The sequence below is a fragment of the Amphiura filiformis genome, chromosome 14 (genome assembly GCF_039555335.1).
Source record: "Amphiura filiformis chromosome 14, Afil_fr2py, whole genome shotgun sequence".
Lineage (NCBI taxonomy): Eukaryota > Metazoa > Echinodermata > Ophiuroidea > Amphilepidida > Amphiuridae > Amphiura > Amphiura filiformis.
The window spans coordinates 4,504,028-4,529,156 of record NC_092641.1 but is presented as its reverse complement, the minus strand read 5'-3'; the positions used below and the strand labels follow the sequence as shown (position 1 = coordinate 4,529,156).

Genomic DNA, 25,129 nt, shown 5'->3' with positions numbered 1-25,129 from the left:
TGAATAAATTTGTAAAAGAGGGGAAATTAAAGTTGCGAATGATTCAAAAACATCTGTATACTCTGTATAAATTAGCATGATATCGCTTTTAGCTGTTTAAGCCTAAAATTTGGTTGTACATTATGTTTTGTTTGAAAATTAAACTAATAAATGATCCCATCAAACAACCGTGTCAACATGACATTGCGCCACATGTGTAAGTTCTAACCGCGGCGTGGATGGCACCAGCGAAAACGGAAAAGCAATGAAGTGGAGTCATTTTAGGCTTCCTGGCAGGCTTGCAAGCTCGGAGACCAGATGTATGCAGCCTATTGCGAATAGTCGGGTCAGAAATTCTATTGTCTTTACGTATTGTCTTACGTGCCTTGCTTGTAAAATTTTGGTTTTGAAGTGCTGCCAGCATGATGTACCGGTCTTTCGCAGCCGTTGTTTTTATTGGGCGACCACTTCTGGGTCTGTCTTTGACATCTCCGGTCTGACGAAACTTGCCTTTTAGCTTGGAGATCATACTACGGGAAACTCCAAAAGTTGCCACAACTTGATTCTAAGGTATGTCAGCCTCAAGCTGACCAATTATAGCTCGAACCTTACAGAAACTATTGCAGCAAAATCAATCGATAAAGTCTACACTATCCTCCACATTGAATGGCAGACTGCACTTATGCCCAAATATGGCACTTGTCAATCAATAATCACCCACTTGAAAAATCCCCTGACTCGCTGCAATGACCAAAGTTATGGGCAGATATGGGAGCTGTGTTTGCTGTTATCTGTCATTTACATATCAGGGAGGTACGAACATTTGCAGATGCCCCACATACTCAGTTGTTAGTATTGTATACATTATTCTTGATTGACATCAAGTACAAAAAATATCCGTCAAGTGGTTTAGCGTTAATGCCCTTCGGAAGAGAGCGGTCTACAAGTGAGTGATAGTCACTAAAAGTTGCATTCGATTTACACAGGGAATTTTGCAGGCCATGCTGTACCCTACTTAATAAAACACCAAAGTGCGAATATTTCCAAATCAGATTTAGGACATGTTACAAAACTATATTTCCTAGAATTTCAGAGAGTACAATAAATATCGGCCGGTTATTTTTCACACAGTAACGTTAACTAGGAAATGGCCTATACCTCTGACATACACTGTTTGTAGGAGTTACACTTCAATGGTGAGAGCACTGTGTATTGTGTATAGGAATATGAACAGTAACTGCAGTTTTATCCACTTTTGTACATAGGCTTTGTATGCCTGAACATGTAATTAATACTTGTTGCAGGCCCTTACCTTCGGAAAAGGCCCGTATCTCTTCTTTGATCTTATCCAAGGCGTCAAGATTGTTGCTCACATCATGATAGATCAAGTTGCAGATTAGAATTCCTAACCAGCCATCAGCTCTGTGTTTGTCAAATTTTAAGGGAATGATCGGTTTACCTTGGTACCTGGCATACTGGGCCTCTGTAAATTAAAAAAAAAAGAGATAAATAAATATATAACTAACTAAAGCATGACATGAAAGATCCTTCCTTATGGCTTGCCCCCTATAATATAGCGCCTATGCGCTTATGGAAATATAAACGCTTTTAAGCGTTTAAAAACAAACAATTGAATATTACTGTATCAAGACTGAAAATACTATGTAAAATATATGTCTTGAGTCGTGACTTAAACGTGTTCAGTGACGGTACTTCGTCCGAAGCAGAAGCGAAAAGGGGGGATCTCTTTATCCATACCCAGGGGGTTGGAACGTTTGCAATATGAAGGTCCAATTTAAGCCATTTGGTGCGATTTTTATACTTTCTTTCAGGGTCTACAGCCTGTCTAAAAAAAATGTGCAATTGAAAAGCGCCCTCTATGGCAATTAGAAAATACCGTTGTGACATGATGCTTACATCAGCGTCACGGGCGTAGTCTTAGCTCTCAAATGCTGTTTGTTCTGTTCAATTTGCTTGTTTTTATCTCGAGATATGTTTCGTTAACAACGAAAGGGTAAAATCACAATTGTGCCACTTTTACTAGCGAAGATCAAGAGGACTGTACAGGTAAATCAATGATAGCATCAAGTTTCTCAAGAGTTCCTCTTGAATGCATCAATTACACAACAATAAAAATTGTTTTTACTGTTTTATCATGATACAGGTATTATATGATTCTCTTTTTCCACTTAAAATAGATTGGGAAAGTGGGGGCGCACTGGTCACCATACCCCTCTCCGTTTTTCAGCCGCCGTTGATCATATGCTTTTTATGTGTGCCACCCTGCAAGAGCGGTACCAATACGCACCCATGGCAAACACAAGGAAAATTGCGCAACTAGCTAATAAGATAAAATTGTTACAATATAAAACACAACAAAATAAACTTGATATGCCGCGGTCTTGTAAGACCACGAAGTCCAACCGTGACATTGAAATGACCTCTTATGACCTTGAAATGACTTTTTCTTTTCGTGACAAATGTAGGCACTAAGTTGAATAGAAATCAATATATCTAATAAAATAATTTGTTGACCTCTGATGACCCTGAAATTACCTCCACTATGTTTTGAATCATATCAACATTACATAATTATTCTGTCGGCCCAACATCCGGGCTATCTCTAGTCTCGGGCCCAAACTGCATGTGGCTCACGGTTTGTTATGAACAACAGAAACCGGATGTGAAGGAGGCTACATAGCGATGTTGTTGGAGTGACATTCAATTTCGGAAAAAACGACACTCGACCATGGAATTTAATTTTAAGTTTGTCAGTATATAAATCAAGTAAGTTTCTTCCACTCTGAAGACTTAGAAAGGGTTGTTTGATTCCACTGACTATTTGCGATCGAAATTTACATAACACCAATGACAGAAATCATCAACAAAAATCAAATCAGGGACTTGCTTTCACTCGACCGTGAGTCGCATCATCAACCGGAAGTGACGTGGCACGGACCGACAGAATACTGGACAAAATTGGGAATTTTACCTCCTTTGACCTCTAGGGACCATGAAATGACTTCCATCATATTTTGAATTATAACAGGATCCCATATTATATATATACTAGTTATGATTCAAATTGGTCCTACTTCAGAATTTTACCCATTTAACCTTAAACAGACCCCTCCCCATGTCTAAGCTAAATCTGATTATAACCCTATCTACCAAAACAACCAATCCTGTGCCTTTCTCACACACTAAATATATAAAATGATCACAGTACTAAATATACAGCAAATAGTGAATTTTAAGGTAATTTTCAGTATCAACCCTGTTTGACTCCTGTATGCCATTGAACTCAAAATCTGTGTTTACCCCTTAGACACCATCTAATGTTAATGCATATGTGTCAGTCGCATCTCTGTACCATGTAATTTGTAGGAAATGGAGCATTTTGAAGGTATTTGGTTACGTACCGGAAATACCCTTAAGGACTTTTACCCCAAATCTGTGTACACCCCGTAGTCCACTACCTCAGCCTTTACATTTGACCCATCTGGGGTCAAACGTGGCTGAAAATGCGATTTTTAACCAAAATGCTTCTTCTCCTGAAGCTTATGGTATAGTAATGAGATTTGGGGATTGACATTTAGCTATAGCCGGCTAACACAGATTTGTTATTAAGGGGGTATTTCTGGTACAAAACCAAATACTTTCAAAATGCCTCATTTGCTACAGATTACATGGTTCATGCAGGGGTCATTTGATTGATTAATGAAAATCACTTTAAATTCACTATTTGCTGCATATTAAGTGTATCATCATAATAAAGCTTAAAGGGCTCTAGCCTTATGTACATATATGATAGTAATCAGACTTGGCTTTAGCATGGAGAAGGGGTCTGTTTTGGGCTCAAAATTAGTAAAATTCTTAAATTTGTCCAATTTGGATGAAAATTATTATATGAGATTATGGTATGATAGTGGTCATTTCAAGGTCACCAGAGGTCAACCAAAGGTCAAAAGGGTCACAATTCCAAAGTCTGTCCAATCTGAATGAAATCTAGTATGTGATGTTGATATGATTCAAAACCTGATTAAGGTCAACCAAATATCAAATTACTTGATTTGATTTGATGGTTATTAAACTTTGTGCCGACATTTTGCACGGTTTTGACCATTTTGTCCATAGCCATTTCAAGGTAGAGGTCATTTTAAGGTCACGGATGAACTTTGTGGTATTATAAGACCGCAACATATCTAGTTCTTCTTTTTTCTCACAACATTGATATAACTTGCTCTAGCTAGCTTATTATAAGACCAATTATGACCATTATTATGTTTTCATGAATCCAAGTTTGTGAAAATATTGGATCCAACACATAATAATGATAAAATTGGATGCTTTACGCCCAATATTTATTGGTCTCGCTATGAGTTTCAAAATATTTGACTCGACTGCGTCTAGTCCAATATTTTAAAACTCATAGCTCTACCAATAAATATGGGCTCAATCGATCCAATTTTATATCAAACTTGGGCAAAAGCTCCGCTACCTCCAGCTTTTACATTTGACATGACCCATTTGGAGTCAAACGTCACGGATGAGTGATTTTGACAAAAAAATGTGATTTTTACCAAAAATGCCGAGTAGAGTAATGAGATTTGAACATTGGCCTTTGCTATTATAGACGGGCCTATGTAGTGCATACAGATTTGGGGTCAAAGGTCATTAAGGGAGTATTTCCGGTACATAACAAAATACCTTCAAAATGTTTCATTTCCTACGGATTACATTGACATTAGCTGGTGTCTATGGGGGTAAGCACATATTTTGAGTTCAAGGTAATGCAGGGGTCAAATAGCGTTGATTACTGAAAATCATATTATTTGCAGCATAATAAGTGCTGTGATCATTAGAACAATGGCAAAAAGGTTATAGGATTAGGTGCATATAGGTTTATAATCAGAGGCTTAAACATGAAGAGTGGTCTGTTTCTGGATGAAAAGGGTAGAATTCTTAAGTTTGTTCAATTAAAATGAAAATTAATTATGTGATTATTCAAAATATGATATATGTCATTTTAAGGTCACCAGAGGTCATTTCTTGGTTAAGACTGGACATTGTGGTTTTACAAGACCGCAACATATTTATCTGTTTATTTATTTATTTATTTTCTTAAGTTTCTCCAATTTAAATGATACGACTCAAAACATGATGGAGGTCATGTCAAGGTCATCTGAGGTCATTTTTAGGTCACGGCTGGACATCGTGGTCTTACAAGACCGAAATGTATCTATTAATTTATTTATTTACTTGTTAATTTACTTTTTATTTATTTATTTATTTATTTATGTATTTATTTATTTATTTATTTATTTATTTATTTATTTATTTATTTATTTATTTATTTATTTATTTATTTATTTATTTATGTATTTATTTATTTATTTATTTATTTATTTATTTATTTATTTATTTATTTATTTTGTTTATTTGTATATTTTTTGATTGTGTGGATGGCTGTGGGGCCTAAGCCTATCATAAAGCTTTACATTTATTTTCGACTTATTTCATTTAATTTGTTGAATACAAACTTTATAAGAAGGATATTTGGAAACAAACGAAGTTTTGTACAAGAAATCTGTTCTTAAATGACTGAGGTTACAGAAAACAGTTAAATCACTATACCTGAAAATTCCAAGCATATTACAAATGCTCAACTTTCACTTTATCGATGAAAACCAGTTGGAAATAAGAAGAAAACCCATGATTTTAATGACAGTGTGTAAAAAAATAGTGTGTAATGCTCGGTATAATGCTCTGAATAAAAAGTAATTTAAGGGTGTGCTAAGGCGTGTGAAGGATATCCCGCCCATATTAGCATGGGACGATCCCGTCCCAAGCCTATGCAAAAGATAGGGTATGTGTCAATAGCCGATATTTTACACATCTTTTTACTATTAGAATTATAATGTTATATGTATCCCATGTATGTAAAAATAGAGTAAGTATCTGGCTGGCCCATCAATGTTGTGGTTTTACTCTCTATTGTACTATGTTATTTTTCCCAAATCTTATAAATCTTATAAATGGCCAGAGTGGTAATGGGATTATTTTGAAACCAGAAATTTAACAAGTGCAAAAAATAATTGTTTATGCAAGGACTAATGCATGGGAGGGCGAGTTAGCGCAGCAGTAGTTCCCTCGCTTTGCACCACTGAGGTCCTGGGTTCAAGCCCCGGCGCGGCCTAAGGACTCATGTGCACTTGGTTTATCCCGATTCCATGCTCGCTCTCGCAGGTTTTCTTCGGGATCTCCGGTTTCCTCCTGTATCGCAAAAATCGGTGATTAGTTGTTTGGTTATCAAAAACTTCCTTCACCCAATGGAATTTGGGGAGCTGCACAGATAATTGGGGGATGTTACAATCTAAATGCGGATAGGTGTGCGCCGTTCGGCAGCAACCTAGTTGATGCGATCTGATTGTGATGATTCACCATTGCAGCGAAATTACAGCACTTTGAGTCCTCTAAGATCTGGAGAAAGGCGCTTTATAAATCCCAAAGTATTATTATTTATTATTATGAATTGCATGGGCGTCAAGTTCCTAGTTTACTTTATTTTTAACTAGCAAGCCAATACTGCCCCACCATGACAAAAGGGCATAACTGACATATTGGTCATTTCAAGATAATTGATTAAAACCGTGCTCAACCTGCATTGACTTGTACAGGATTACCCATCCTAATTTGGGTATTTATTAGTGTTTGCCGGTTAGAATAAAAGATATATATAAATATAAATATTCAAAAAACAGGAGCGTAATAACAACATTTTACTCATAAAGGCATGAAACTCAGAGTAACGACTACCTATTCTGGAAGGTCTGTTCTTTGAATTTTTATACGCTCTCCCTTTTGGGATTGAGCACTTTATTCAAAAGATGGTCTAACTATGAGTAAAATGTTGTTATTACGCTCCTGTTTTTGCAGTTGAGCACTTCTGACTATCTCCGATAGACAGACTGACTCTGGGATAGACTTTGGCTGTGTTGACACCATGGAATGTATATTCTTTCACATTCCTAAGAGATGGTAGTCCACCCAAAGCATTTCATCGTGTCGTCTGACGATTGTCTTTTAGGCATGAAACTCAGAGTAACGACTACCTATTCTGGAAGGTCTGTTCTTTGAATTTTTATACGCTCTCCCTTTTGGGATTGAGCACTTTATTCAAAAGATAGTCTTACTATGAGTAAAATGTTGTTATTACGCTCCTGTTTTTGCAGTTTTTGCAGTTGAGCACTTTCTGACTATCTCCGATAGACAGACTGACTCTGGGATAGACTTTGGGTGTGTTGACACCATGGAATGTATATTCTTTCACATTCCTAAGAGATGGTAGTCCACCCAAAGAATTTCATCGTGTCGTCTGACGATTGCCTTTTAGGCATGAAACTCAGAGTAACGACTACCTATTCTGGAAGGTCTGTTCTTTGAATTTTTATACGCTCTCCCTTTTGGGATTGAGCACTTTATTCAAAAGATGTTGTTATATAAAAAAATGTTGTTATATATATATATATATATATATATATATATATATATGTATGTGTATATGTGTATACACACATATATATATATAAATCTCATTATCTGGTACACAAACCAAACCGAAAAATATTCTTGCCTTTTTTACAGCTTTCACTCTCTTGGTATCCCTTTGAAAAACACAGTAACATGACAAAAGCACCATCAACACCTTCTGCCATTCTATCATCCATGTTGCCCTCTGTAAATAAAAATACCATTTGAATTATAGATAACCTTCATGATTCAAGAAGTACTGTTTCACTGTAAAGATGGTAAGTATTAAACATTAAAAATTTACCAAGTGGAATGAAAATCATATCAGCGGGCCACGTATGTAAATTATAATTCTTATATTTGGTCAAGACATACACCCTGATCAACTTAATTTGCTTTTAGGTGATATTTTGTAAAAACAAACTAAAGCAGTGCGTGGGATGTACGCTTTCATCAAACCATTTTACTATATGGTGTGTATACTGGAACTGTGATTCAGCCGTTTGGTTTTAAACAACAGTGGTATTTAGCAATATACTATATTACAATTTGTTTTTCTATTACCATATCACTTAAAGGCATGTGCCCCGATGTACGGCCTCATGCCCCATTTTACCCAATAAAAATTCAGAAAGGTCACTTTTAGACTATTCAATTTAAGTATCAAAATGGGCGCATCTAGACAAAAATGGAACACCAATGTTTTTGCTTGCTAGTGACTCTAAACAACCTCCCGAACAGCATATCAAAAAAGAGCAAAAAAGGACACAGGGGAAATGTTAATTTGCACATTTCCAAAATGGCCCCTAATGCAGGCCTAAAATTTCAAAATTGGGCGAATATGTATAAAAATCATTTTATTGTATTCCTCTCATTATTAGGATTCCGAAAAAGTATAGTTTGACCTCCGGTGTATAGGTCTTGAGTTATAGGAGGTCAAATGTCATATTTAGGTCTCTATGATTATGTACAGGGGTAAAAAGATCAAAAATGCTCAGTGGTCTCAAATTATTCCGCTTGGAAAAAGTTTTAACCAAAGAATACTTTGCCGTATCGCAGGTGTTTTTGTTAAATGGGAAACAGATTCAAAGCCCATTGAATCATGTTAATCTTGATCTATTGCGTGATGTTACCCAGGTAATGAAATACCTGAGGTATAGCAACCTATTCTTTGTCTAAAATGTTGTTGGTAATTTGCGGTTAACTATAAGAGTTATTACCATCGATATTGTTGAAAAAGGATGTGAGACATGATCAAATTTGATATCTGTTCTCTTTCATTTCCGCATCGAACCACGCGATCAATTAACCAACTGTTACATACTATTATTTAGACAAAAATCTTCGGGCGAAAAGTATTACCAACCGTTGATTTAGCAATTGTCTAGCAATTGGTTAAAATCCAACAGCTTAGCGATGATATTACCCAGCATTTTTGTCTAATAATTTACAAATTAACTGAGTATTGAAAGTTATACAGGGGAAATAAGAATTACGCATCGCACACTGGCATATCTAAACAAGAATTTACAAATGGAAACATGACGTGCACATACAGATATACCAGATTAAAAACACCGAACATACCTGCCTTTTCGGGGACTTGAACCCCAGACCTCTCGCTTGTCGAGCGCTCTAACCACTGAGCTACACAGACTGTCCCCGATAAACAGGACTCAAGTCTATAGTACTTATGGATATGAGCAGTCGGGGTAAATAGTACAAACAACACATTACATACCAGTGTATGAGATCAATTAATGATTCTTACCCGCTATCCTAATATAATCATACGAGCAAGGGAGTAGGCTTACGCATCAGATACTGGGACATGGAAACATTACAAACTAGCGCACGAGATCAAATTAATGATGCTTAATCGCTATTCTTAATATATCAATATACAGGGGAAAGAAGAATTACGCATCGCACACTAGCACATTTAAACATGATTTTACTAATGGAAACATGACGTTTACAGGTAAATATACCAGAATAAAAACTCCGGACATACCTCCCTGTGCGGAGATTTGAACCCAGACCTCTCACTTGTCGGGTGAGCGCTCTATTAGAGTTAAACCACTGAGCGAGCTACACAGACTGTCCCTGATAAACAGGACTCAAGTCTGGTAATTATGGATATGAGCAGTCAAGGTTAACAATGCAAACAACACATTACATACCAGTGTACGAAGTCAATTAATGATGCTTACCCGCCAGCCTAATATAATCATACAAACAGAGAAAGAGGCTTACGCATCATACACTGGGACATGGAAAAATGGAAGCATTACAAACTAGCTCACTAGATCAAATTATTGATGCTTAATCGTTATTCTGAAAGTTACTCTTTAGTTGGGTAAACACAATTACCCATTTGTTGGTTAGTTCGCCTTTACCCAACTATTAGGGAATAGACATACCCAGGTGTTGGTAAAAGGTCTTACAAAACTGATGTTGGCTGCTTTTTACCCAACATTTAGGTTGTTCATGGTTAAATCAAAATTGGGCAAAATGTTGGGTAAAAGGTACCCAACATTGCCATAGTTCAGACGGTATAAATTGTTCCTATTGTTACATAGCAATATTAATATTTCTTACTCATCTCCGTTACGTCAAGCCATACTTTAAAATCAGCCTCTTCTAGTTTATCTCTTAGTGCTTTCATTCTGATCTGGCATGGAAAACCCTCTTCCCTTGGACCCCAGCAGTAAGATATCATTACATGACGTCCTACAATAAAACATAAAGAAGCGAACATACATCAATCCGTCTGGTGTATATATTTATGCTGCTCTACCAGACGAATCGTCGGGTGCATAACATACTGGTCTATCTCTATTAGAAATTGGAATTAGCTCCAAACTTTTAATTTTAATGAAACGGAAATGCTATTTTTAAGCAACCACGTGTAATATGATTGATCCTAAATAGATCTTTATGTGAAATACTTATTTAGGACAATTTCTAATATAAATATATCAGTATGTGATGCACCCAACGAATTTACAAAATACATTATTGTTATTTTGAAGTATTAGTAGGGATGACCATGAAAATTTGAAGTTTCTCCTGTATTGTAGAATCATACCTTATATTAAAGAGCTCATTAAATGGAGCATTTCAGTCTTTAAATGACCTCAATAGGATAAATGGTTCTGAAGTTATGGCCAATTTTATATGCGTGTTTTGAATAGGCAGTTTGGACAGATTATGGACACCAAGGTAAAATGGCACAACATTTAATAATTTCCAGTTTCAAATTAAGTATTTTCAAAAAACACCTTTTCAGTAACCCTTGAAAATGGATTACATGATTTATACAAATACTCACAAGAAGAAATCGTTTATAAATACGGGTTTTCATAAATGCATTCGGAGATCTGGTCTTGTGAAATTGCCTTTTTGTTCTATATTTCTTTGTCACGTACAAATCCAAGATGGCAGTCATGGAAGAAAAATTATGAACAAATTTGACGAAAAAAATGTATCACCAAATTTTGACAACTTGTTATTTAAGTCACAAAACATGTAATAAAGTTGATTTGTAGTGACGATTTTTTTGTGCGAGGTTTCCGAATTTTGCATCCAAGGCCCAAAAAAGTGCAAAATTCGGAAACCTTGCATACAAATTCGTCACTACAGATCAACTTAATTACATGTTTTTTTACTTAAATAACAAGTTGTCAAAATTTGGTGATACATTTTTTACACATGAGACTCATCCATGCGCTCAGTTCCTCATGGAGTGTTAGACATATGAACTATGTGACTGTTAATGACCGCTAGCTGAAGTGAAATCTACAGTATATCTGCATCAAAATTTGATTTTTACTGCAAATTTTCTCTAAAGTTCTATTGGATGAGTAAACTTTTGTATATTATAATAATAAACCAATTTCATGTGCAATATTAAGATATAACCATGGTCATTGCAGAGTACACTGTGCATGTAGGCCTACGGTACTGCATAATTCTGAATTCGATTAAAGAGGGTCTAAATTTCATCATCCAATATGCACCCCTAAATAGTAATAAAATTTTATGAAATTGCACATGGAATTAGATAAATATATATAGTATAGTATATAAAAAGGTTACTCACCTAATATTTCTTGGAATTTGGAGAAAATTTACAGTAAAATCACTCTTTTATACAAATAACCTGTAGATTTCACTTTAGCTAGCTGTGGACGAAAAATTATGGGGAGTTGAAACCATGAACTCGGTTTGACCAGAGGGGGACTTCCTGTCAACTGATTGGCCAAGTTATAGATATATTGATTGATATTTAGGGGTGCATATTTGGACTTTTTCAAAACATGTTTTTGTCTATCTGACAAACAGCCTGATAATAATAATACTGGATGCATTGTGTGTGCACTCAAGCGAGATCCATTGGTCAGTTCAGTAAGATAGTCTCTGCATGGACAACCCCATTGAAATATGTGTGTGTCCAGTGCTGCATGGTAAACACAACAGATGTCCAAATGAGTGGGCTGTTGTGCTGGTCTTCCCTAGTATTAGCCTGGCAGATGTAATAAACACTTTTATGCTAGTCATCTGTTGAAGGAAGTGCATTTCGTATTCGTATTTGTATGTTATTTATTCTTCTGACAGGAAACCTGAATATTAGAGGGTCGGTGATCTACTGTATCTAGACAAAGGTAGTGTCCAACTTGTCTCAATTTCCCGGTCTTAATTTCGCGATTTGTCGTACGGCTCCAACTGACTTGTGTGAGGTGAATATGTACGTATGCCCAGACATTTGTGACTCGTAAACATAGAGCAGCATCAAAATAATATAAATACCTCACAAAAAGTAACGCAGCAATTAAAAATACGCCTATAGCTTCAGAACTATGAATGAATAAATGAATGACCGAATTAATTTCAGTTCACCTCTTATAGTCCCTTTTGAAGGTGTTTTGTTATCTTACCAATATACAGAAAGCGAAATGATAAAAAGTGTCACTGTATAACAGATGGACCTAAAATTTTAACTCACCTTGCCTCTGCTTCTGAGTTGAGGATGATATACCTGAATTTTAATTACAAAAAATGAGAAGTAAAAATGTGAATGTTTTACAAACATATGCCAGGTAAAGCATGAGGTCACATTCGGTGGTGGGACACTTGTATGTCAACTGGTAATGAACCGCGCATTGCAACAAATCAATTTCAAATGCGTCCATCTCCTAAAGGTTCACACAAAAAACATATCAAAAGTCCAGGAAAATAAAAGTAGCGGAACAGTGCCTAATTTGAATAAATCCAAAATGGCCGCCTATGCAGTGGGTGAAATTTCAAAGTTTTTTAAATCTTAATTAAAACCATACCAATTTATTTCTCTCTTCATAAGGATTCAGAAAAGGTATAGTTCTCAGATGTACATTTCTTAACTCAACGCGAAAATGTTAATTGTCAAAATGTGGATTCCACAGGGAACAACGATTTAAAAAAAAATCAGATTTTGGTTAAAATTGTCTCAGATTGCTCAGTGGTTTGTTACCCTAGAAACATGGTAAAAAGATTACCAATCTGATTGGATGAAGAGAACACTTAAGGTTTCAACAGAAACCTATCACAGAGGCCCATTTTCCAGCTAGAAGCTCCACATCTCTTACGATGCTATGCACTCAACCGTGTAGTGTAATCAAAGACTGTGTGGAGACAATTCACTGCTTGCTTCGAAGCTCTTGGACGAGAATGTGTGCGCAGGTGTATCAAAGTGGAAACTGTGCATAGATGGTTTATGTATAGAAACCTTTCCATATGAATCCATATATGGGGTAACAAGTCAACTCTCATTACATACTGACCCTAAACAAATTATTTTGTCACACGTCCCATAAATTTCCTCTGCAGTATTGCGACTCCCATATTACGAGCTTGTGACACCAAGTTTAGATAACCCCGTAGTTTAAATAAAGTGAGAACTCACCACTCTCTGCTTTCCAGTACAGCAGTTTTGCAGGAATATCTTTTTCCGCGTTACTGCAGAAATATGCGCCAGTTTTACAATTTCGCAGTATTGCGACTCCCATATTACGAGCTTGTGACACCAAGTTTAGATAACCCCGTAGTTTAAATAAAGTGAGAACTCACCACTCTCTGCTTTCCAGTACAGCAGTTTTGCAGGAATATCTTTTTCCGCGTTACTGCAGAAATATGCGCCAGTTTTACAATTTCCCACTGGTATTAGGTGAAGGTTTCTTGGTTCGTTTTCCCTGCAAGCAACACAGCAAACAGTCATCTTGTACTTGATACCTTTGGCCCATTTCTTTCTGAGCCCATCCAACTGCTCTTCCATGAATTCAAACACCTTTAAATTAAATAAAATGTATAATATTATTACAGACAAAATGAAAAAAAAATATATTGTACATTACTGCAACCCCACCCACACAACCCCAAAGTGCACGTATGCAACTAAACATGCATAACAATTATACGGGGTCGGAAAACTCGCGATGAAAAGGGTGGTGATACACCAAGTTACTCTTTGAACATTATAACTTTTTTTCTCAAATTCTCAATTGAATGTAATTCTTTCAGCCGAGGTTTGAAGGCGTGGGAGCCGGCATTGTTGATCATGTGACAAGCCATAAAGAAGAGCTAATAGCCCGGGGTTAATAGTTACAGTTATCCAAACGAGAAGGTATGAATGTATGAACAATTTTGTTCAGTTTTATGACCAGTAAGATATCGCTGAATTAGTTCTATGTTGCGAATGTGAAAAGATGCGGAACGAATAACTTGGAGAAAAGAGGTTTTAGTGACAGTGACATAGTAAAATAAAAAGTATATCCAGAGTTGCGAGCCTGTGACATGTGATATATCTTTATTTACTTTAAGGAACTTGGTTTTCTTCCAAATCTCAAATTTTAGTAATACTGTACACTGTTCAATACATCTTATACGGTTATCGGTAGCCTCTTGTTACGGATTGTGCTGAGAATCGTCAGCATAAACATGATAAAAAGATTATATTTAGTGTGCGGGAAAAACTCACATGTAATTCCAATGGTCTAATACAAATCTAGAATAAATATATAAATAAACATATCTTTAACCCCCATTTAGTGCGGGAGGCCCTCCAGATCAAGAAGAAATCGCAAGAACTATATAAATCATGATCGAGGACTGGAACTGCGAACCTTATGCAACACCCTCATTCGACCGAAAGTCGCCAATGGTCAACAAAAGGGCAGACCCATCGCAACATCCTAGGACTTCCTCTAATGAAGATGTGTGTCACCCATCGAAAATTCAAGGTAATTTGGATTTTTGTGCTGAAAGTCAGTTTTTTTTCAACTACAAGATGGCGGCGTGATTACACATCTTCATCACGGCTCCGTCAAAAATATCATCATTCATAGCATTACGCGGCAGATTTGATTATAATCTCGTAATGTGTTTAGTTATTGTTGTGTGATGCCTTTGTAACCAGAATGCCTCATACAAAAGATAGAAAAGGTAGCAAAACCCGGAATATGAGCAGACAAGAGAAGGCAAAATCTTCAACTGACGACGCCGCTGTTATGGCGTTGAATTCGGCAGACTTACCCGTATTTGTAACAAGCGGACTTGCTGCATCGGCGGTGCTTGCCACACCATCACCTGTTGGCGATGCCACCACTTTGAAACAGCTACAAAGCCATGTACAGAGCTCCATCAGTGACTTTCAGAAACAAGTCCAGAAAACCTTGGATGCACTGTTTAAAGGTATGAAGAAGCTTGAAACTGAACTTAATAAATCCATAGAGTTCCAAAGTTCTCGCATCGACAGCCTAGAGTCTCAGGTAGGCCCCATTGAAGCAGAAAATAAACATCTAAGGGATGAAATCGACGATTTGAAACAGCAGGTGAAGTTACATGACGTCCTGATTAATAAGCAGGAGAGATTCTCCAGAAGGAACAATTTCAGAATAGTAGGGGTTCCAGCAACGCAAGATGAGGATTGCATCGAGATAGCCGATTCCATTCTGGCTACGCACTTTGAAATGGACAATACCACCATAGAGCGAGCCCATAGAGACGGGCGCGGCAGCAATAACAAGTCGCCTCACATTCTAGTAAAGGTGCTATCTTATCTTATCAGAGTCATGCAGAACGCAAAATCATCATTAAAGCATCAGAACTGTTATATTGTTGATGACCTAACAAGAGCGGATCTACTGGAAAAAAGAAGATGGGCTACACAGGTGAAAGAACTATACAACAACGGTGTAAAGCTCAGTTTCTACGCCGGCAACTGGCGGAAAAATAGACAACCATACCAGTTCAGTAGTGCATTAAATCACGCGGAGAGCAACACATCGGCACCCGCGTCAAACGTGAGTTCATGGTAATAATAACATTCAGTGCGATTGAATAACATTTTATTTTCTTTAACATTGTTATAATTTTCGGCAGTTCGGCAGTGCACTGATCACTGCTGTTGATCTCATGAACTTTACCGCATTCTGTTAACATTGTTTTGATCATTATACTTTGATCTATATAAGTTTTATCATGGTTTATTTATTCAGTTTGATGACTTCGTATCTTCACTATACAATGTATTTTGTTTATTTTTGTTTGGTTTAAATATTAATTTATGAGTTTAAAGCATGGTGATATCCAAATTGTATCACTTTCTGTGACTTCATGACACAAGTTCAGTTTACTTCGCGTGTCATTGTCCATCCTCCTCTGCTTGAACTTGAAATTGAAGAAGCAGATAGTGTTCTTAATTTTTTGAGTTAATTATGGTGTATATCATCCTCCATGCTCTGTGCTGTTTATGTTTCTGATTTTGAACACCACACTTGCTTTAAATTCACATTTATTTCATCAGTTTTGCTGAGCAAGGTCACCATGGTTTCTTTCATTCAATTTCTAAATTCATAGTCAAGCTTTGTCTTTAATTTGCTTTGACACTCATGCCCATGTATTTATTTCTTGTTGCCTATAATTCAAGTTATTTTTCATGAGTTTCTTTCATGAAATTGTAAAGTTACTTTCATTTTGTAAATTGTATATAGTGATGTGACTCTTATGCATTTTGTGCATACATTGAACTGATACCACATTTAGCTAAGTCTCATCGACTCAATGGTTTGATTAATGGTTAAAGGGTTGATGCTATCCTTTTCTAGGTTCTTGTACTTTACTCATGTATATCAGTCACATCATTACTATGAAAAGAAAGTTGTTCAGTTTAGTTTTTTTCTTGTTTTTTGATACAATATTATGTTCATTACATTTTAGTATCAGTGAACACCTCTGTTAGTTGAATGAATTTTATATTCAGGCTTTTTGATTTGAATTGATCACAGTGAAAATGATTTATTTATTTTTTGTTGGTTATATTCTTCCACTACTCACTGCGCCAGTTTGTATTATGTTTATTTTTTGTTGGTTTTGAGTACTAAAGTTACTTTCATTTTGTATTTAATTGATATGACTTTTATGCATTTCATTGAACTGTCACCACATTCAGCTAAGTCTTCTTGACTAGATGCTTTTGTCTCTTTTTCAATGGTTTGATGCTCACCTTTTCTAGTTTCATGTGTTTTGCTCATCAGTCATATCATGATTATCAAAAGAAAGTTGTTAAATTACACAGGGTTCTTTTGTTGTTGTTGATACATTTTAATGTTCATCACAATTTAACCCTAACAGAACTAGGACTCACTAAAGCTCACTATTAAAACCGCTCTGCGTGCACGGATTCCACGGGACTTGATGACGCAATCAGACCAAGTCATATATACCCAGGGAATCGTTGGCCGGGCCAACGTCACCTGTGTAGCTACATGCTGGGGATCTTCTGCGTGGCATGCGAGGGGTCCGAGGTTCGAATCCAGGGGTGCCAAGTGACTTTCTTCTTCATCTTCTCTCCTTTTTCGTTCCTTCTTTCCCTTCCGATAGCCAAAAAACCACAGGTAGGGTTAGGGTTAATGACCATGCATATTTTCCCTATATGCCTTCTTAACCCTAACAGAACTAGGACTCACTAAAGCTCACTATTAAAACCGCTCTGCGTGCACGGATTCCACGGGACTTGATGACGCAATCAGACCAAGTCATATATACCCAGGGAATCGTTGGCCGGGCCAACGTCACCTGTGTAGCTACATGCTGGGGATCTTCTGCGTGGCATGCGAGGGGTCCGAGGTTCGAATCCAGGGGTGCCAAGTGACTTTCTTCTTCATCTTCTCTCCTTTTTCGTTCCTTCTTTCCCTTCCGATAGCCAAAAACCTCAGGTAGGGTTAGGGTTAATGACCATGCATATTTTCCCTATATGCCTTCTTAACCCTAACAGAACTAGGACTCACTAAAGCTCACTATTAAAACCGCTCTGCGTGCACGGATTCCACGGGACTTGATGACGCAATCAGACCAAGTCATATATACCCAGGGAATCGTTGGCCGGGCCAACGTCACCTGTGTAGCTACATGCTGGGGATCTTCTGCGTGGCATGCGAGGGGTCCGAGGTTCGAATCCAGGGGTGCCAAGTGACTTTCTTCTTCATCTTCTCCCTTTTCGTTCCTTCTTTCCCGTCCGAAAGCCAAAAAACCACGGGTAGGGTTAGGGTTAATGACCATGCATATTTTCCCTATATGCCTTCTTAACCCTAACAGAACTAGGACTCACTAAAGCTCACTATTAAAACCGCTCTGCGTGCACGGATTCCACGGGACTTGATGACGCAATCAGACCAAGTCATATATACCCAGGGAATCGTTGGCCGGGCCAACGTCACCTGTGTAGCTACATGCTGGGGATCTTCTGCGTGGCATGCGAGGGGTCCGAGGTTCGAATCCCAGGGGTGCCAAGTGACTTTCTTCTTCATCTTCTCTCCTTTTCGTTCCTTCTTTCCCTTCCGATAGCCAAAAAACCTCGGGTAGGGTTAGGGTTAATAGCAGTTAACACTTCCCTGGTTATGATAAGGATAATGAACTGAGTACAATGCATTCGTCAAGATAATGCATTTGCACGAGTACATTGTCCGTCATACACTTTGAGTGTTGTTACGAGTCGCACTTGACTCAAGGCCAAAATCACCTTTTACCCGAACTCACACGAATGCACAACACAAATACACTGTTTGGTTAAGCTAACAAAATCTAAGTCTTTAATCGAAAGCAAGTTACGTTTGGTACAATATAATGACTACAAATGCACATATACATTAATCAAATATAATCACTCTTTATCTATTTTGTACTTAGCCAGCATTCTTCTTCTTGGTGATCATAAAGTTCTTGTAATGTTCTGGACGACTGATGTAATATATCCCTATTCACTTGTCCTGCGACAATCAGCGAAGTCCTTTGTACACTTGCATTGATAACTCCTTGCGTATAAAATCCTTACAGGAAAATGGTGTTCTCCAAACACGTTTACAACTCCTTGCGCAATTCTCCTATACTAAACTCCTTGCGCCGCCCTCCTGTGCTAAACTCCTTGCGCCGTTCTCCTATGCTAAACTCCTTGCACAGTTCTCCAAATTTAACTCCTTGCGCTGCTTTCTCCAAACTTGGTGCTATTTCCACCTTTCACACAATATCTTCAGGAAGCAGGACTGCGATGCAGTTGTCCCCACTTATTTTGACAGTTGCGTTGAATCAAAATACCAGACTTCAGCAAGTCGACAGAAGAATATATTTCCTTTCTTGGAAGAATAACGTTCTTTGACGTATTCTAGATCTTCTCCGACAACACTGGCAAATAGTAGTACTTTGACTACATAAATTAATTCTGGTTTGTAATTTCCTTTCTTTCAAGGAATTGGACTGTAAGCATAGCCCAGATCAACACTATCAACTGTGACAATAATTGTGTTTACATTTCTTATATATCAAGCATGGGAAAAACCCCATTCTAATATGGGCCATTTACTACCTTCACATTATGCTCAATCTGGGAAATTCCAAAGTCTTAATTATAACATTAACCTTTCACATGACATCACTTCCTGAGGGGAAACCCATATATGATGTCATCTCTTTACAATCTGAAGGGGGGTTTCCAAATATTCCAAATTAGATATGATTCAACTTGTTTTGCTCAATTTGAGAGGGAATTCCCTAAAATGTCATCACTCATGTAACTTTGTAAACAAAGATAAATCATCAAATTAAACTACTCAGGGCACATCACACCCTCCCCCTTAAAAGAAGAAAGTTTGAATGTAATGAAAACTTTCTTAAATGTTTTCTTCTGTTACATCAACTTCAACATAATATTAACTTCGAGTGCTTAACTCAACATACACAGTGACTACTTGTCACACAAGTTCCTTCTTAAAGGAATTTTTGTTTGTCAAGTTTTTATGCAATTCTGGACAAGGCATCAGCCATTACATTGTCTTTTCCCTTAATATGTTTGATGTCCAGATTGTACTCTTGCAAGGTCAAACTCCACCTCACCAGTCTTTGGTTTTTGTTCTTCATCCTGTTGATGAAGGTGAGGGGATTGTGATCTGTGAAAACAAGCACAGGGTATACTGTGGTACCCAAATACACATCAAAATGTAGCAGTGCTAATAGCAATGCTAGACACTCCTTCTCAATTGTGGAGTAATTTATCTGGTGCTTGTTGAATTTCCTTGAAAAGTAACAAATGGGGTGATCTATTTGATCTTCACCCTCTTGCATCACAACACCTCCACAGCCTATGTCACTGGCATCAACAGTCAACTTAAACTGCTTCTGAAAATCAGGTGCAGTAAGTACTGGTGAACTCATGAGTATAGATTTGACTTTGTGGAAAGCATTTTCACTCTGTTCTGACCAAATGAATTTTGCATCTTTCTTCAACAAATCAGTCAAAGGACTTGCTATCTCTGAAAAGTTTGGACAGAACTTTCTATAATAGTCAACCATTCCTAGAAATCTCATGAGTGCCTTCTTGTTTACAGGTATGGGGTATTGCTCAATTGCTTCAATTTTGGCTTTGATAGGTTTCACCTGACCTTGACCTACAACATATCCCAAGTATGTGACTGTGGCATGGCAAAACTCACTTTTTACCAGATTGACTGTTAACTGTACTTCAGACAGCTTCTTAAACAATTGATGGAGTTGTTCCATGTGTTGTTCCCAAGTTTGACTGTAAACAATCAAATCATCTACATACGCTTCACATCCCTCTATGTTTGCCACAATTTGATTTACCATTCTCTGAAATGTTGCTGGTGCGTTTTTCAAACCGAATGGCATGACTTTGTATTGGTAAAGACCAAATGGTGTACAAAAAGCAGAAATCTCTTTGGCACGGTCTGTGAGTGGAACCTGCCAGTACCCTTTCAATAGATCAAATTTGCTAACAAATTTTGCATTCCCAATTTTGTCTATGCAATCGTCAATTCTTGGAATTGGGTACGAGTCTTTGAATGAACATTTGCAGCTCTCATGTCTGCCACCAATCGGTATGAACCATCAGGCTTGGGAACAAGAATGCATGGTGAACTCCATTCACTACTACTTGGTTCTATGATATCATTGTCTAGCATGTAATTGATCTCATTTTTGAGATGTTCCATTTTCAATGGATTGACTCTGTAAGGATGCTGCTTGATTGGTTTTGTATCACCAACATCTACATCATGAAATGCAGCATTTGTTCTACTTGGCGTATCAGGAAATATATTGTCAAATTTGTGAATCAAATTTGCAATTTGACTTTGTTGATCTTGAGAAAGATGACCTAACTTTGAGTCCAAATTAGTGAGCACATCAGAATTGTTCAATTTTACATTATACTCTTTGTGCTCCAGCTCTTTATCCTGGTCAAATGTGACATCAGAATTGTCATCTTTACTCTTGTCTACATTGGCGATTTTGTCTACATCGGCATGTTTGTCTACATTAGCATGTTTTACTGTACACACAGGTTTTGGAATGCCACTGTCACTTCTTTCAACATACTCTTTGAGCATATTTATGTGGCATAACTGCCTGCTCTTGCGTCTACCAGGAGTCTTGATAATATAATCTACTTCACCCACTTTTGACTCTACCTCACATGGGCCATGATATCTGGCTTGTAATGGGTGTCCTGGAATTGGAAACAATACTAGAACTTTGTCACCTGGTTTGAACACTCTTTCTCTGGCATGTTGATCATACCATTGTTTCATTTTGGCCTGACCCTGTTTCAAGTTTTCTTTGGCAATATCAGTTGCTCTATTAAGCCTATGCTTAAAATTGGAGACATAATCCAATAAATTGATGTCTGATTTTTCATTGAGCCACTTTTCTTTCAACAACTTTAAGGGCCCGCGCACTGTGTGCCCAAACACTAACTCAAAAGGACTAAATCCTAAAGTTTCCTGAACAGCTTCCCTAGCAGCAAACAACAACAAGTGTACTCCCTCATCCCAGTCCCTCTGAAATTCCAAACAATATGTCCTGATCATGTTTTTCAATGTTTGGTGGAACCTTTCTAGTGCACCTTGTGATTCTGGATGGTATGCACTTGAGGTATACTGTTCTATACCTAATTGATACATGACCTGCTGAAATACTCCAGAAGTAAAGTTTGATCCCTGGTCTGACTGTATGGACTTGGGGAGCCCCACAAATGTGAAGAACTTGGTTAAAGCTTTCACTATGGTCACTGCTTTAATGTTTCTCAATGGTATGGCTTCAGGAAAGCGTGTTGACGCGCACATAATTGTCAGAAGGTACTGATTACCTGACTTAGTCTTTGGTAAGGGGCCTACACAATCAATAATAACCCTACTAAATGGTTCATCAAAGGCTGGAATTGGCTTTAATGGAGCAGGAGGTATTTTCTGATTTGGCTTCCCTACTACTTGGCATATGTGACATGTTTTGCAATATTCAGAAACATCTTTTCTGAGAGTGGGCCACCAGAAATGTCTCAGAATTCTTTCATGAGTTTTCTTAACACCCAAATGCCCTGCCATGGGACTATCATGTGCTATGTTAATAACTTGAGTGTGGTAGACTTTTGGTACCACAATTTGGTGCACTACCTTCCACTCTTCATCGGCAGGTACATCAGGTGGGCGCCATTTTCTCATTAGCACTCCATCTTGTTTGTAAAAACAGACAGAATTTTGTTCTGCTTCTTCTAGGGTCAATGCCCTTTGATTGATCTCTTTGAGTTCTGAGTCATTTTGTTGCTCCAGAATTAGCTTGTCATGACTTAAAGGGTCTCTTAATGTTTCCCCAATTGGTTCATGCTCAGAGGCTGTGTCATTTTGAGGGGTCTTTTTATCCCCTGGAGAAGGAAGTTTATCTTCTTTCTCATTCAACTTTGACACAAATGTGTCTTCCAAACTGTAGCCTATGTCATCAATTTGGTTGTCCTCAATTGTTTCTACAGAGGTCCTCTTACTCATTGCCCGTGTAACTGCACATGCAGGAAATATCTCCTTTTCCTCACTACTATCATCCTGCAAACAGGGCTTATCTGTAACTATTGGGTCAGGAAAAACCTTCCCCCTGCCAAATCATTTCCTAGCAACATGGACACTCCTTTGACTGGCAATTCGTGTCTAACTCCTATGGTTACAGGACCAGAAACCAAGTCAGATGTCAAGTTAATTTTGTGGAGAGGTACATTAAGTATTTCCATCCCAATACCCTGGATCAAAGCATTACCAGCTGAACTATCCTCATTAAAGGGCAAAGTTCCTTCCAGAATCATAGACCGTGCACAACACGTATCTCGCACAATCTCAATGGGCTTTGGACTACCATTATCACCAAGTGATACTACTCCCTCTAACACAAATGGTTCAAATTCTTCACACACCTTGTCTGTCTCACCTCCCTTTTGTGGGAATTCTTGTTTTTTGATTTGACTGACTTGTTTCTTTGACTCAAGTGACACTGTACATCCTACAGTATTACTAGCAGTTTGCTGCTGTTTTTGTGCATCTTGTTTGGCTTTTAAGCTCCGACACGTGGTCACTGTATGTCCTGGTTTCTTACAGAAATTGCAAACTAATTGGGATTTAAATTCAGTCCCACCTGTTGGTCTGGTACCTGAACTCCATGGGGTCCCTCTACCACCAGCACTATGCTGTGAATTAGACCAGGATCTGTGATTAGACTGAGATCTCCCTTCTTGTGTACCACCCTGATTTGCTCTAGGTTGGTTATGGCTGAACCTGTTTGAATAACTTCATAATCGTTACACTTCTCTATTGGTAGAGCTGAGTAAGTCTCCCTGGCCTTCCCCACAAAACTACTTTGTAACAGTAGGGTCCAATGCTCTGGAGGCCATTTCAAATTTGTAGCTACCTTTTCAAAATGTTGAAAGTACTCGTCAACTTCTTTCTCTTTGAATTTAGGCACAAGCTTTACATACTTTGTAACATCAAACCCTGACTTTGACTTTGAGGAGAAACTTGATGAGTATTAATGTCACCTAGTTTTGCTAACTTCTCTTGTTCAAACTCAATTTCTTTTTCTTTCAAATGTGCTTCCATATCAATTTTAGCTAGTTTTGCCTTTTCTTCCATAGCCAATCTTTGTTGTTCAAGCACCATCTTTTCGTGGCGTGCTTTGTCTTCCATTTCTAATTTCTTGTTTTCCATGTCTAGTTTTTGTTGTTCAAGAGCTATCTTTTCTTGTTTTTCATTCTCTAACTTGATCATTTCCAGTTTTTCTTTTTGGTCCATTTCTATTTTCTTTTGGTCCATTTCCATTTTCTTCATTTCTAATTGAATTTCCAACTCTTTCAATTTAAATGCCGAGTCCCCACCAATTTCAGTTTCTACTGCAAGTTTCTCTTCCAAATAGGATTCATCAAAATGTCCTCCCCGACCAAAACATCAATCAAGGCATTTTTGATTATTTGCTTTCTTGTAGCTTGCTTTACTTTCAAGTCATAATGTTTGGCAAATGCCAATAAATCAGGCTTCTTCAACTCATCAAACTTCTCCCAATTTATAGTTCCAAGAAACTCTTCTGCTTTGAACTCTGCCATACTGTACTTTCACTTTCAAGACTCAGTATATTAATGTCAACTTTTTTACAGTGTATTTCCCGGACGAGCCCCCAATTTTTGTTACGAGTCGCACTTGACTCAAGGCCAAAATCACCTTTTACCCGAACTCACACGAATGCACAACACAAATACACTGTTTGGTTAAGCTAACAAAATCTAAGTCTTTAATTGAAAGCAAGTTACGTTTGGTACAATATAATGACTACAAATGCACATAATACATTAATCAAATATAATCACTCTTTATCTATTTTGTACTTAGCCAGCATTCTTCTTCTTGGTGATCATAAAGTTCTTGTAATGTTCTGGACGACTGATGTAATATATCCCTATTCACTTGTCCTGCGACAATCAGCGAAGTCCTTTGTACACTTGCATTGATAACTCCTTGCGTATAAAATCCTTACAGGAAAATGGTGTTCTCCAAACACGTTTACAACTCTTTGCGCAATTCTCCTATACTAAACTCCTTGCGCCGCCCTCCTATGCTAAACTCCTTGCACCGTTCTCCTATGCTAAACTCCTTGCGAAGTTCTCCAAATTTAACTCCTTGCGCTGCTTCCTCCAGGCTAGGTGGTAGTTCCACCTTGCAGACGAAATATTAAGGAAGCAGGACTGCGATGCAGTTGTCCCCAC

General features: G+C 37.6%; 2 protein-coding genes across 2 annotated transcripts in view; both read right to left on the bottom strand.

The window, feature by feature from the left end:
• Nucleotides 1–7,577: 7,577 nt before the first annotated feature.
• On the bottom strand, nucleotides 7,578–13,559 carry LOC140170554 (uncharacterized). Its single transcript, XM_072193902.1, has 4 exons — nucleotides 13,457–13,559; nucleotides 12,521–12,553; nucleotides 10,114–10,245; nucleotides 7,578–7,717 (listed from the first exon to the last, which is right to left on the bottom strand). The coding sequence occupies exons 1-4, from the start codon at nucleotides 13,557–13,559 to the stop codon at nucleotides 7,578–7,580; spliced, it is 408 nt and encodes a 135-aa protein (XP_072050003.1).
• A 23-nt stretch (nucleotides 13,560–13,582) lies between these two features.
• LOC140170553 (cyclic GMP-binding protein C-like) overlaps nucleotides 13,583–25,129 on the bottom strand; it is a 111,418-nt gene continuing 99,871 nt past the window's right edge. The window contains exon 13 of the mRNA XM_072193901.1: nucleotides 13,583–13,837. Within this exon, the coding sequence (XP_072050002.1) occupies nucleotides 13,583–13,837 (255 nt within the window). The remainder of the gene's footprint in view (nucleotides 13,838–25,129) is intronic.

Excerpts from the sequence above, each read along its gene's own strand:
- LOC140170554 (XM_072193902.1), bottom strand. The coding sequence starts at position 13,559 with ATGGGAGTCGCAATACTGCGAAATTGTAAAACTGGCGCATATTTCTGC. Across the intron at positions 12,554-13,456 it reads GTACTGGAAAGCAGAGAGTG|GTATATCATCCTCAACTCAG; the intron begins GTGAGTTCTCAC and ends ATTAAAATTCAG. Across the intron at positions 7,718-10,113 it reads GCTTGACGTAACGGAGATGA|AGGGCAACATGGATGATAGA; the intron begins GTAAGAAATATT and ends TTTTATTTACAG.